General features: G+C 32.0%; 1 protein-coding gene across 1 annotated transcript; it reads left to right on the top strand.

The window, feature by feature from the left end:
• Window positions 1–10,965: 10,965 nt before the first annotated feature.
• LOC103973646 (probable transcription factor KAN2) lies at window positions 10,966–14,935 on the top strand. Its single transcript, XM_018821525.2, has 6 exons — window positions 10,966–11,719; window positions 11,842–11,918; window positions 12,556–12,601; window positions 12,705–12,867; window positions 14,229–14,280; window positions 14,450–14,935. Exons 1-6 carry the CDS (start codon window positions 11,104–11,106, stop codon window positions 14,564–14,566), a joined length of 1,071 nt encoding a protein of 356 aa, XP_018677070.2. The 5' UTR covers window positions 10,966–11,103; the 3' UTR covers window positions 14,567–14,935.
• The last annotated feature ends 1,025 nt before the right edge of the window (window positions 14,936–15,960 follow it).

Below are 15,960 nucleotides of genomic sequence, written 5' to 3'. Positions count from 1 at the left end.
CTGATATGATCGGTTATCTCGATGTCCCTCTCAAATAACCTATGATTGGAAATATTTATGATTTATGTTTATAAACGAATTAGTCTCATTGTCATGATATAATTCTCATCGCATAGATCCAAAGACATCACAATATATCTAATATAAAGTGACAAAATATCATAATAATAATAATAACAAAAAAGATTATATCGTGTGTCACATGTGTCATCACTCATATTAACAAGATCGAATATTTGGGCTTACAATGATAATATTAACAAGATCGAATTTATCTCAACTTGAATTCAAGACTATCTTTGAAAAAATATTATTTTGAATAAATTTTATTATATTTTTAAGATGAGATATAGATAGGGAGAGTCTTGTCAAGACCCATCATCAATTGACCTCTCAGTATACATAACTTAAATTTATCTTCGATAATACAATATTAAGATCCTTTATGTATAATAATATCAAAGTAATTTTTAATTTTACATAACTAAATTATATATACAAAGTGGGAGAAATAGTACCATGATATAATGATATCACTCTCTTCTTTTTGCTGATAACAAAGGGAGAGAAGTAGTAACTCATGTTTTTTTTTTTTTTTGATAAAGGAGGAGAAGTGTGATTGACAAAGGGAGAGAAGTAGTAACTGGGAGAGTTATGATATCTTATGTTTTTTTGTTACTATACAACTCATGTTTCATAAATGGTTAACTTATAGTTATATTTTGATTGACATTATACATTAATAATATTAAAATTTATAATAATAATTATTATAAGTTCAAATTTGAAACTTAATTGAATATTAATTTTTAGGCTTGAATTATTGAATCATAATATCAACAATATCAAATTTCTTTTAATTTGAATTTAGTATATGTATTTAAAAGGATATATGATCATTTAAGTTCAAGTTTATCATAATTTTTTAAAATGATAAATAGATATGGGAGTCTTATTAAAACCCTATCATTAATTGGTTCTTATCATAAAAAAAGGAGAGATCATTGAATCCCAAATTTTAATGATGAAACTAATTGATGAGTTTAATTGGGCTAATATGCTTAAGAAATAGTTCAATCATGGTCTTAAACCACCAAAGGGCCACCAATTGAGCAAAAGAGTTAAACATTGTGATAGAAAATTATCAAGTCGAAGATTGATTGACATGCTAGAGATCGGGCTTTGTGCTATAAATTTGGGCATCATGTCGAAAGAATTGGATATTGTGCTAGAAGATTGGATATCATGGAAAAATCGACATGCTATTAAAATGAGTGATATGTCAAAGGAACTGGTGATATATTAGAGATTCGGACGAAGTACTGAAAGATCGAACAACATGTCAAAAGAAAGTACAATATGTCGAAAGCTTCGTAAATATGTCAGATATATGGTTGATTTGTTACTGCCTTGATCAAGGTTATTTTAGGTCAATTGGAATTGATATTAGGTTGAAACCATGTCAACTTTTCAAGAAAGCTATTGAGCTTAAATCAAGACCAAATTGAGCTTATTAAAAGACCAAATCGTTGGCCTAAACTAGGCCTAGGTGATGGTACCGCCAAGTCTAAGCAATAGTACCGCTTAAATCAATCAACAAGTACTATTTGTGCTTTGTCGGTATTTTCAATTATGGTACTGCTTATACCAGTGATAGTACTACCTAGTTCAATGGTAGTCCCACCTAAGCTAGTGGTAGTACTGCTAGAGCCACCTAGTTATGGCAATACTACTGTCCAATGCCGGTGGTAGTACTGTTCGTACCCAAAATTTTGAGGATTTAAATTTTTGGCTCCATTCTTGAAACATTTTTGTGCCTATAAATATCAAACTAAGGCTTGGTTTATAAAGCATATATTTTTAGTATAGTTTAAGTTTCCTCCCCTTGAGTTTGTTTATAATTCTAAGTTGTAAGAGTCGAAAGATATTGTGTAAAGAGAAAGTATGAAGGTTATCTCCTCAGTTTGGAAAAGGAGAAAGTTATAACAAAGGTAGTTGATCTTTATTTATTAGAAAAAATATCAATAATGAAATTTGATGACCTCAAAGAAAGAGAAATCAATAATGAACATAGGTCAGAAAGATTGAACCATTATATTGTTCTGCCTCTTTTTACTTGCTCTTTACTTGTAACTTAGTTTCATTCTCTTTGCAACTTTAACTTAATCAACCAAGTTTTCAAAATATATTGATTTATCATTACTAATTCATCCCCTACCTTTTTACTATTAAAATCCTAATAATATCGACATTATAAATTTCTTATTATAAGCACTTGTAGCATTCATGAATCTAATGAATAGGATGTTTAAGTTTTTAGATAAATTTATTTTGATCTTTATTAATGATATTTTGGTATCTACAAAAAGTAGAGCAGAGCATTAAGAATATTTGAGAATTATTTTATAAATTCTAATAGATAATAAGTTATATGTAAAGCTGAAAAAATATATATTCTGATTAGAGAATAAAGCATTCTTAGGTCATTATAGAAAGTCGTAGAAAAAAGTTATTGTAGAACGAAACAAACCTATTTGAGGTTCATAGATTCTTGGAAAGGATTTTCCAAGAAACTAAGTTTGAATGATTTTCCAACACTACTACACCTTTAACTCAGTTTGACATTGAAAGGAACCAAGATTCAATGATCAGATGATGATTATGAAGAAAGTTTCCAAAGAGTAAAAAAGATGACTGATATATGCTCTTATTCTTACTATATATATTGATGCTTTAAGGGATATATTCTTATGCAACATGAGAAGAAGTATCCCACGCTGATCTTGAATTGACAGGAGTAGTGTTTGCTTTGAAAATACGGAGATATTATTTGTATAGTGATAAATGTGAGATTTATTGACCATAAAATTTTGAGGTATATTTTTACTTGGCAAGAGCTGAATTTGAGATGAGAAGATGTCTTGAACTATTAAAAAAATTATGATTTAATTATAAATTATCACCCTAGTTATTATATAAATGTTATTGTTGATGCACTTAATAGAAAGGGTACAAGCAATCTTACAGCTATGATCACCACTTAAATGTGTGTTGTAGAAAACTTAAGAAAGTTGAGCATCAGAGTACATTGGCATAAACTAGGGTTCAAGTTGCTAATCTTACCATTCAACCAACCTTGATCGAAAGAACTAAATAAGGTAAGGAGAATGAAACTTGAAGAAAACTTGAGATGATATTTAGGCTGGATCTCTATCAGAATTTAAAATTTATAAAAATGACTTTTTGAGGTTTGATAATAGAATTTGTGTACCAAATAAGTGAAACTTATACAGTGCGCCCAAGTGGGAATATAGAGATGTAAGAGAAAATTTGTAGTGGATTAATATGAAAAAGAAAATTATAAAATTTGTTTCACAATGTCTTATTTGCCCAACAAGTAAAATTTAAGCATAGGAAGTCATCTGAAAAATTAGAAATTTTGTCTATACCTCAATAGAAATGACATGATATATCTATAGATTTTGTGATATGATTACGAAAGACTTGTTCATAAAATGATATTATTTGGCTAATTATGGATGAGCTTACCAAGTTTGTCAAGTTATATATTGAAGAAATTGTTAGGTTATATGGTGTACTAATCATCATTTTTTCATATAGAGAGCTAAGATTTATTTCACACTTTTAAAAGAGTCTTCATAAGTCTTTAGAGACTAATCTGAGTTTATACAGTTTTTTTTTTCTATAAATAGATGGTCAATCAAAAGAGTTGTACAAATCCTTGAGGACATGCTTAGAGTTTGTGTTATTGATTTGAGTGGAATTTAGGATGAAAAAAATGAGTTTGCTTATTATAATAGCTATCATGCAATTATTAAGATGGCCCCCCATTTGAAGTATTATAAGGAAAAAAAAATATAAATCTCCTACATGTTGGGATGACATTAGTAATGGGAAGCACTTGAGACCTGACATAATTGAAAAAAATATTGAGAAGATCAAAGTGACTAGAGAACACCTTCTTGTAGCATAAAGCAAATAAAAGAGATATGTTGATAATAATGATGTGATTTGGAATTCAAAGAAACACTTAAAGACGGTATTTGGATTATGTGTATAGGACCATTTGATATTTTATAAAGGATTGGACAAGTAACTTATAAATTAGTCTTACCACTTGCACTGCTTGTGTTAATATTGAGCAAATATATCCATAATCCAGATCGTATAATGGAGCTTGAACTAATTTAGTTGAAAAAAGTTGTCATGCTAAGAGAAACCTATTTGCATCATTGATTTTAAGACAAAGTTCGATAGAGTAATCATAGCAAAAGAGAAGTGACTTGGAAGCTTAAGAGGGTAGGAAGACCAACTATCCTTAATTATTTTATTATTTAGGTACGTCGAGTTCAGAGGATTAAACTTCTTTTTTTTTTAGGGGAGAAGAATGTAATACCCATGACGACTTGTATGTATGTATGTAAGTAAGATTACAAACGTAGGAGCATATTTAAAAATTTAGGGTATTAGAGAGAGTATTCAATGTGTAATCTCTATTTATTTTTCAAAAGAACATCTATTTTCGGTGCATGAGAAGAGATTGTCTCCGGGACCAATACTCACTCAATAGGAAATCAAAATCTTATCAAAGAGTAGGTATGGATTATGATCTTCCTAATGATTTCTTCATCAAAAGAATCTTATATCTATGTATTTTAGGCCTATTAACTTGGGTTCAAATCTTGATTAAACTCTAATCGAAATCAGTTATTCAAACAAGAACCGGAATTAAAAGTGGTTCAATTTTGATTCTAAATTTAGTGAAGCCTAAACTGTTGGTTGTGGAACCAACAGTTTTTATATAAAAAGAGTAAATTTGACAGAGAAGAAAAAAGAGTAAAAAAGAAAAATTGAAAAATAAAGGTATGTGATCTTAAGGATCTCATTTTTATATAAAAAAGGGTTCATTTAAAATTTAAAATATTACATGCATGTACTTTGGGTTTTTATATTTCTATCATTCCCCACCAATCAGAAAGTAGATAGGACTATAGATCGATTAATCTTAAATTATTGAATGTGATATGGTCTTAAAGAAAAAGATTAATATTGAGGTAAGAAAGAAAGGATTATGATTCTTCATTGCATTTATTTATATTATTTGAATGATTCAGGAGAAGAAGAAGAAGGGTCTTGATCGCTATATCAGTTCTAATAGTTTATGATCAAGGCATCCAATGACTCTATCTATTTAGATTTCAAAACTAATAATATGTTTATGTTTGTAGTAACTATTAAGTTTTGTGATTTGGAAGTATCATATGAGTTTTATTATAATTTTTGAAATATGTCTTTTAATATTGTATTCATTTAAAAATGAAAAGAACATTTATTATTGTAGTTTCAAATGTTATATTATTCATCATATTGAAATGATAGGCAAAGACTAATTCACTAGAAGGACATGTTGATATGTTATTTTTAATAGCTGTGTATTATTTAGTCAGTTTGATTATGATTTGGACCCTATATTATAATATTGATCATAAATTTAAAAGTTAGTTTCTTTTGGACCTGATATAATGATAAATGTGTTTGAAGGTTAAATATGGTTTTAGGCATTCTTGAGAACCCAACATGTCCATAGTTATGATTATTTATGAATTTACATGTGGATTTTTAACTATATTTATATTGACTCAAGATTAATTAATGATAAGCTTTGATTAAAATAGTTTATTCACTTATGTTTTTATTATGAAAAGGTACCCAATGATAACAGTTATGATTTGGTAGGAATATAAAATTATATTTACTCTATATATATATATATATATATATATATATATATATATATATATATATATATGAATGCATAAATGTCAAATGGTTAACCATCTAATATAGACTACTTTCAAGTGAACATCTACACCAACTTTCTCCAACTTTTCAGTGAGAATGCTGTTGATGTAAATTTGTGCTTGTCCAACTGTAAAATGTTCTCAAGTAAAAATTATTGATGTCACACAGATCATAATTGACTTAATCGGAAGGTACCATTGTGCTCCAATAAAGGAGTCACATCGATTTATATGTACATTTGCACCATATCCTCAAGTGCATTTTAGGCTGTATCACTCTCTTCTATGGACCACATGAGTTTTATGAAAAGAATAAATTGATTTTGGAATTAAAAATTATGATAATAATAATAATAATAATAATAATAATAATAATAATAATAATAATAATAATAATAATAATAAAGTGAGATACGCAGTAGAGGGATCTACTTCTCTAATTGTGTAGCTTGAGACCTGATCTACTTGAAGAGAGTTTAAACATAAAATAGTATGAACATTCATGTAATTTGGTTGGTCAATGCATACTCTAATGCATCAATTTTTTGAATGTGAAGTTTTTCATATATTTCGTGAAGAAAATATTGTTACAAATTGGTTTGTCACTTTTATTCAGATCATCCATTTTTTTTGCTTTTGGAGGGAGGGTTGACCTCTCAATCTTATTCTTTTGGTTCACTCTAAAGTAAATAGTTGTATTTGTGCTTGCGTTCATCTTACTTTAAGTTTTTTTTTTTTTCTTTTACAAAATATAAAAATAGAAACAAAATATTACATGATTATTCTTCCAGGCATTTGATGTATGAATAGGAAAAATCCTCCCTATTAAGTTGAGTTCTAAATGATATCTTACAAGTAAAAATGATAAAGAATATATGAATAGAGTATCTTATGTCTCAATAAAACCATATATTAGTCATGCAATTGGTATAGTTAATTGATTTTTCTTTCAAAAGCAATAGTTAAGTGATTTTATAGGTATTTTAGATGTACTTCTAGATTACGTTTATGTTTTAGCATTAAAAAAAACCTATGTTACTTGATTCTAGAAAAGTTTATCTATAGTTATTTGATATCATTTTCAATGGAGCAATGTCTTAGAAGTCAAAAATATAAAAAATGTATTACTTTGTCTTCCAATGAAACTGAGTATATAATTACAATAGAAACTTGTAAAGAATTCTTATGGATGAAAAAGTACCTTGAAATTTTTGAGATTCAAGTAAAAAAAAGTTTATTTATATTATAACAATTAAAGTGCTAATAATCTCAATGAAAATCTAATTTTTCATTCCAAATCTAAACATATTGATATCAAGCATCACTAAATTTGAGATATATTAAAGATGAAATAATTGCATATTGAAAAAATCCATATTGATAAGAACAAATCAAATATGATGACTAAATCATTGCCTTCGAAAAGAACTTATTACTTGTAGAAAGATAACAAACATGAAAGAACTCTCCACTTGGGCATAAGAGAGAGATTTGTTGGGTGGTCCCACCCAAGACTTAAGTTGTGGGACCTATGAGGTTAATTAAAAACTCTAACCCTATCCTTTATATGGGATAGATGAAAAAAATAAAAAAGATGACTATCATATATAGGGAAAAAAAAAAGATGCTTTCATCTAGGGAGAAAGAAAGATTTATTGATTGGTAAGTGAAATTAGTTTCAATTATTATGATTTTCTGATATATTGATCTAGACATGATGATCTCTAAATTGATCATTATAGATTTCTAAGATTTTTTTTCTACTTAATTTCTTAAAACTCATATGATTGTTTATTTTTCACATAATATTTGATATACTTAAGTTAATCTAGAGAAAGTGAACTTTGTAATCTCGTTATTCTATAGTGAAAATTTGATTGGTTTACTCGTAATTTTTTTCCTTTACTCGTTATTCTAAGAGTTTTTCCAAGTAAATCTTGTCTCATAATTTACTTAGTATTTTATTATTGATTTGATTGACCTACACTATTAAATCATTTATAATATATTTTTATATTAGATTATATATTTAATTTATATTAAAAAAAGATTATTATGATTATTGACTCTATCTAAACTTTTATTTTTGACAATATTAAATTGTAGCATTAATGCATTACCTTGGATACCTTGTCATGCTGTATTATAGGAAGATTGAGAAAAGGAATTGTTTTCAGATAAGCTATTTATCGCCAATCTCTACAACTTGATCAACCTTTAGCCACAGAAATACTTGTCACTTACACTAAAATTCCTTTGCTAAATTTTTGCATTTATTACTTCAGCATAGCTATCTGACTTAGTCTACTTCGGATACTCAGTCAAGCCTCAAGTCTAATTTAATTGTTGGATTGGTGCATCAATTAGTCGGACTGCAAGCTGGATATAAAATAATTTTAAGAAGTAATTATACTTATATCATAAACAAGAGAGATTACAGATTTTTTATAATAAAAAATATTTGTGAAATGTCTCTTTGATATAGAATAAATTCAAAAAATTTGATTACTAGAAAATTTTAAAAAAAATTAAACTTCAATGAGTTAACTGATAAAAAAAAATAGATCGGAACATGATATATTATGATAAAAGAACTAAAAATGGTTGTGAAAGAAAACAAAGGAGAATTATTGTAAAAAAAAAAGGTATTTCAAGAAATAAACATATGAGAAAAAATGGAAAAAATAAAAATGGCAATAACAAATGATAATGTAAAAATAACCCTAAAAAATGAATCTCTATATTTAAAGATGTCACAATTAATATTAATAAAAAATAGTCTAATAAAGGATTGAATTCCTGATTATTATTATTTTTCAATCCGGTTTTAATAACTATGATTTAAAGCATGTTCGAAACTCAATACTCTTCACCTGCTTAAGCCATAATTGAAACATACGAAAATATCAGATAGAAAAAATGCGTGCTGTATTTCTCCAAAACTAAAAATTTCATGATCTCCTAAGTGATGTTTACAAGGAAACAACACTTGAATAGGGCAATCAACGCAAAGAGAAAATTGAAACATATGAAAATAACAGATAGAAAAAATGTCTGCTGTATTTCTCCAAAACTAAAAAATTTCATGACCTAGCTAGATCTAACCACTCCTCTCATTATTGAGATGAAAATTCTATTTTAATGGTTGCATTAAATCATAAATCAATGATATAATTTAAAAACACACACACACACACACACAAGCACGTGAGGAGATCCATCCAGAGTAAAACGTGAAAGCAAACTGTAAGTAATATTTCAAGTTATACTTACCAATAACTTAGATGGAGATTCCTTCTTGGGTTTTACCAAAGACATGACTGACGTAGGAAAACGTAGCACATTAAGTGATGGTCAAATGCTGCCTTCCTTCTTAAACCTCTAAAACATCTATTAACTTAATCATTATCCTCGGAGACCCCATGAAGATTAGTTGACATTGATTGCTCACTTTGTGACGATCTCTTATCCATGGCGTGAATGTAGAGCCATTGTCTTTAAGTACTCGATGACAAGATCTCGTTTCTCGATCTTTTGTTTGTGGCCTTCGGGCCTCAATTAATTCCAAGCAATTCGAGTAGTCCCATCACAGAGAACTAAGCTTCCAATGTCGTGTCATTGATTCTATGGAAGCCTATATGGATACATTTTCTAAGGCTGTGGTTGTGGTGTCTTTGTACCATTGGGATCCTATATTTACATGGATAGTTGTTGGGATCTAGGAAAGGGAGAATTTCATTGATATAAAAGGAGACATATGTTGCCACAGTGTTCTCTATTAAAATGTCAAGTGAAGGAAAACTTTGTTGTCAAGTAAGAAGACTCTAGAAGAGAGAGAGAGAGAGAGAGAGAGAGAGAGAGAGAGAGAGGAGTTTTGTATAGTTTTAGTGCAGATACCGTAGGAATTGAGAATTAAGGTTGGGGTTACATTTTGGCCTTCCTAGCTTAGGCTATTGAAGAAATAGACCCACATTATTCCATGGAGCAAAGGGAGGCTACTTCGAGTATTCAAAAGCTTTAGGTCCTTCTTCTGGAAGCGACACTGTCTTACTATTTTTTTAATATTAGTCAACATTACATCATCCTTCTTTAGTATATGTCTCTTGAGTTTAATTCACTTATTATTTATCAGAAAAGATACACAGTCCATGTGTGACATTAGAATGAGCTTACTTACATACACGAGTGTTCTCCTTGCATCTTTTGTCTTGCGTCACACACATCGAGTAGAAGGTATGTATGTAATGGGAGCTAATGTGGGGGGGGGGGGGGGGGGGGGAAAGGAACCAAAGAGAGGCTTCGACATTTCGTCAGGTATTTCAATGAATTTATATCTTAAGCAGTACATTATTGTACTCCATATGAAAAGATTCTAATAGGCAAACTCCAGCCATAAAAGCTACGACAAGTTGTCTGAACTATGAATGCCACCAACAGATATCAGTTAATTTTTTTTCTACTATCATATTCAAAATCTCTTCTTTTCTTTTCTTCGCCTTCACAATCTTTTTCCTGCATTATTCAATGAAAGTTACGGAGGATTTTAATCTATGGCACTTTCGATAACAAATCTAAGAAGCCAATGGTTGTTTTTCCCGATATGACCAAAATCTTTAACTTTCGGATCTGATGTTGGACGTGTGACAATGGGTGTCTCCAATTCCAATTTCCTAACCAACGTATACATACGTACATGGTTGTGAAAAATAAATTTGAGAATCTGCAAACCGCTGCAATCGGTGCTGCAGTTCGGGAGGTCAAACAGCAAAAGTTCAATGGAGAAGATAACCCAATAAGGAGCAGTGTCAACAACATAACATGTCTTCACTTGTGTCGTTCGCCACCAGTGTGCTGTGCTTGGTTGAAACATGCCAACAAGTAAAATCCTTGTGTACGAAAAAGTTTCACTTTACTGATAGAAAATTCAACAAAAAGTAAAAGGTGCAAGTCAACCAAATCCCAATATCCATATCACTCACCCACTGAAGTGTCATTTTCTTGGACATAGTAACCTGAACAAACCAAGAGCCAACCAACCTTTCTAGCTCCATATCATCTTCTTTTTTTTTATTACCTCCGTCTCTTTTACCTACTATGATATCACTGCACACAAGTGTTCACTATAACACCATCGTTCCAGACAAATTCCTCTACATCATACCCAAATGAACAGACCTCTTATTCCAGAGAAACTCCCACAGGTACATCTCTCTCTCTCACAACAATCTCCACAGCAGTAAGAGAGGAGCTCCAGCTGAAGGAGGGAGGAGAAGGAGCAGGAATGGAACTTTTTCCAGCGCAGCCAGATTTATCTCTTCAGATCAGCCCATCAAACACCACACCAGCATCAGGTTGGAGAAGTCATGATGAGAATATGGAATTAGGGTTTTGGAGGAGATCACTGGACTCCACCAACAACAGCAACAACAAGAGCAGCACCATCCCTTTCACAGCGAAGGCCGACGATATCACTTTCGAGCTCTCCTTGGGAAGCCCGACTGCTACATTCTCCAGCAACACAAGGGATAGCCTGCTCCTCCGTTCCTTATACCCTCACCACCATCACCACCACTTCCACTTCCACCACCACCACCCACTGCCACAGGAAGGGTACCACTCAGAACTTAGCTTGTTGAAGCCCATAAGGGGGATCCCAATCTACCAAAACCCATCTTCTTCCTTTCCTTTAGGCCCCCCACATCAACCGCAGCACATGTATGACTCCTCTTCCACCTCTAGTTTCACTCCCTTTGCCACAACACCAGGCATGTCGAGATCGAGATATTCGCCCTCGAGATTCCCAGCCAAAAGGGTCATGAGATCACCGAGAATGCGCTGGACTACAACGCTTCATGCTCGCTTTGTCCATGCTGTGGAGTTGTTGGGAGGTCATGAGAGTATGTTTTGCTTGTCATTTTGTTGTGTAAATTATTTGTTGTTTTGGGATATGGAAACAATTCAGAGGGACGAACAGATCTTTACCTTTCTGCTATGTCTGTGTTCTATTCTTGGAGTTTAGGAGCCACACCCAAGTCTGTTCTGGAGCTCATGGATGTAAAAGATCTCACCTTAGCTCATGTGAAATCTCACTTGCAGGTGAGTAAAAATTCTGACTTGGTAGCATCTGTCGGCTAAAGTAGGCTTCTGAATCTGCTCTTCCCAGAAATTTTTATTCATCTCGTCCTTTTCCTGAGATTTCAGGATGTCTCAGCATTTTTTTTTCTTTAATATTTTCATTTTTTTAGCTAATCTTTTTGGTTCTTATCTGAGTGTTATTTTTTTGTTTCATTTCTAGCTTTAGTAATGTGGAATCTCATCCTGCCATCTCTCTCTCTCTCTCTGGCGGGATAGCACTGTGGCAACTTTTGCATATGAAGCAGAAAACATGCTACTACAGAGAAAGAAAGGATGAGATCAACACATGACAAAATAAAAAGTACTCGAGCTTTAGCAGTGACAAAGATGGAGTATAATGAACATTAGCTCTGAGATGTTTGTTCTCAAAAATCCTTAGCAGTGACAAAGATGGAGTATAATGAACATTAGCTCCGAGATGTTTGTTCTCAAAAATCCTACATACCTAACCGCTTAATTATATTGCATCTGTCTTTAAATGCATAATTATTTAGATCAATGGCTCGAGGACTAGAGGGACAGGAAGCTTAAGTTGGCTTTTTCTTTCTCAACTTAATAATGATTTAAATGTTAGCTAATGATCATACGATGACTGCAGATGTATCGGACTGTGAAGAACACAGACAGACCAACAATTTCTTCAGGTGACAGATATCTTGTCTCTCTCACTGCATCATACAACGCCACTATATTTTGAAGTGTAGAACACAGTACTGTTCTTAGGCTTATTATTACATTTTGTTATAGGCCAATCTGAAGGATGTGAGAACGGGTCGAACGGAGAGATGTATGATGATAATTTGTTAGATAATACAAACATTCCACATAGATTGGGATCATCCATGCAACATCAGTGGCCAGCCACACATCCTGTCGCAGATCATATCCGTCCATGGAGCAATTCTTTGAGGTTCTGATAAGTTAATCTGATCAATGTCTTGCATACTTATATTTGTTAAACAGTATTTCTTTTCACATAGATAAGTTATACTAATTCATTTCACTCTCTGTGTTTTGTGCTTGAAGGACAGTTTATGCATTGGTAATAATGACACATGAACCAAAGAGGAGACTTTTGAGTGTATTAATTTCGGTACATGATATGATTTATAGCCATTTGTTTCACCATTGATCTTCACCAGATTTAAGTACAAAATACTGACTTTTAATTAGTCATTATCATATAATGGGTGACATATAACTTCAGGTTTCAAGTTATCTATTTTTTTTTTTTCCTTTGCTGCATAATATATTGTAGCCTGAAATAAATATTCACTGAACGATAATAGGTTGAAATGACAACTCGCAGTATTTTTGAAGTAGGATAACGTTTTATCCAGTGTTTGGCACGTGTAATAGACTTGCATGCATCTGACATTTTCAAACTAATTGCACTTGATCCAATTTCCTTACATTCCTCTACTTGAAATAATAGCATGTCATGATAATTGTGGAAGCTGATTAGATAAAAGTTTGAAATCTGAAAGGTCTTTATAAATGACGTGCTGCTTAAAGCTGACAAGCCATACAAAACTTTGTGCGACTCATAAGGGGGGCTAATAGCTTTCCACGGTTTAACTTGGCATCAACCAAGAATAAGATGTGATCAGGATATAAGAGGTTCGAATGTCTCCTATTAGCTATAACCTGTTGTTATTTGTGTTTTATTAGCTAACGAGAGATATTATTAACCAGATCAAAGCTGAGAATGTAAACAAAAAAGTTCATTAGGTAATTGGTTCTTGGTGAAGTCAGGTAAACAATGATATGGCTAACAGAGTACGTGTCATTTTCCTCCTTCCACCATCAAGTCTTGTGGACTCTTTAGCCTTATGAAAGCATCCCTTTCACTCCTTTAAATTTCCACTATTCTTCTTTTACACAAATTGATGGGAGAAAAGGCAGCATATGGCTTTGTTCCATTCGTCCAGGATCATGGTGAACACTTGAACTTTCATGATGATGTTATGATCCCTTTTTTATTATTGTTGAGGACCCTAAAGTGACCAACCCCATTATATTCCAAGATACAGGTTCATCTGAAATAACTGTTCCAAAAGTACAAATCATACTGTAGGGTTTTTCTTCTTAGCTTTCAAAGTCCTGCAAATGATCCTCCTTCTCATGCAAATATTTTGATGAAAAAGTCATGCATTTGAAGCTTCCTGGCAGCCTCTTTCTGTATCTAATTGAAGTCATACTCTTAATGCCTACATTTTTGTTTTTTTTTTGTTTTACTGATTTCTTCTTTATAATGGTGGCATTTTGCAGCAAGGAAGGCTGTTCCAGTGAATCCCCCACAGAAAGTATGCAATCGCTTAAGGTATCAACTTAGCATTTCACTCGAAGTTACTACTCGAACTATTTGGAGTAAATGAATATTTAAGAACATTCAAGCTTCTTATGGTGCTAAAAAAGATGCTGATGGATACAATGAAAAGATGATGTCATGGAGTGAACTGATGCCAAGCTCTTTTGATTTCTTTCTTCAGAAGGACCTGCAAACGAAAAGTTTCGAAATGTATTTAGATTTGAACTCATCATGCCTGTCGGAGACACTGAACTCAAGCAAACCCAATCTTGAGTTCACGTTGGGTAGGCCATACTGACTTTGAGGACATCAAGAATCCATTGCCAAATAAAGAGTTCAAAAGAAAGGAGAAAAGAAAAAAAAAAAAAAAAGGTGGAAGAGACAAGGAGACAATTGAGGGAAGTGACAAGCAAAAGGGAAGAGGGAGTGTATGCCCATGTCTATCTATGTGAGATCAGATTAGATATGGAGTTTTATGGCTCAAGGATGCATGATGGAGTGGCTGAGGACATCTTTTGCTTTCATAAAGGGAGAAAGACCACAGTTGCTTCATTCCTGTGCATGTGCACGTGCTTCTCTTTGTATTCTCCCAAGAAAAGTAAAAAAGGGCATGCATGCAGCCATGTAACCGAGCATCTAACATATGATTGACAGAGTGCTTCATTGCTTTATTGTCCCTCACTAAATTCTTAGAATGAGAATGTGTTTTGTTGATGATTGCATATTGCAGATTTCTTCAATATGAAGTTAATAATATGATGCTTTACTTTCAATTACGAAAGACACCAGTGTTGTTATCATATTTATCCTCGTCAAAAGTCCCACGTTTTATAGTTGAAATCATATATAGTTTCACATTCCTCCATGATGACTATGGCTTTTTTTCTTCTTTTTTTGTAACAAAACACTTGCAGCTACTCTTCTAATCAGCATACTCGATTTGTTTTTGGAATTTTTAAGACCACCTAAAATTATTTTTTTTCTAAATAGAAATTGATATTATACATCATCCCAGATTCAGTATATATATATATTTATATGTATAAAACGACCAGCATTGAACTGATCATTATAAAGTTGTATGTCACCTTCCAAGAAATAGATCATAAACATAGATCTGCGTTTGCAACATTGGTTCCAGGTCAAAATTAATTAATCATAGTACAATCAAATATATATATACACATAAATGAACTTGATTGTTTTATGCATGTCGAAGAGACTTTTTTTACCACACTGCACATTATTTATACGCCCTCTGGCTCTGCCCAGGAAAGACATGAAATCTTAAACCCTATGGATGGTCTCAGTCCATAAGAATTTGCATCACATGTATAGAGAGAGAGAGGCAGCAAAGTTAGATTTGGCTTTTGTTCATGTGGTTCTGCTCTCCCATGCAGCCTTGTCTTTCATATCATAGGCTTCCAGCAATTATTTCGGCTTTTTTTTTTTTATCACTTTACCATACCCTTTGCTTGTATATTTCTCCACTTTCACTACGTTGACATGGATTGCTAAGTCAACAATCTTATTCACGTAACAATTATCCTTACTATTCCAATACATACTACTTTACACTGACTTATAGATTTTGGCAGTGGAATATTTAACAAAGTCAACAAGGGTACATGCAGACAACTCTTCCTTTCTTTAACACTTGTTCAACACCTTGACCTATCTGGAACTATAACA

The sequence above is a fragment of the Musa acuminata genome, chromosome BXJ1-9 (assembly GCF_036884655.1).
Source record: "Musa acuminata AAA Group cultivar baxijiao chromosome BXJ1-9, Cavendish_Baxijiao_AAA, whole genome shotgun sequence".
Taxonomy (NCBI): domain Eukaryota; kingdom Viridiplantae; phylum Streptophyta; class Magnoliopsida; order Zingiberales; family Musaceae; genus Musa; species Musa acuminata.
The sequence above is the reverse complement of the archived record's forward strand: the minus strand, read 5'-3'. Positions and strand labels throughout refer to the sequence as shown.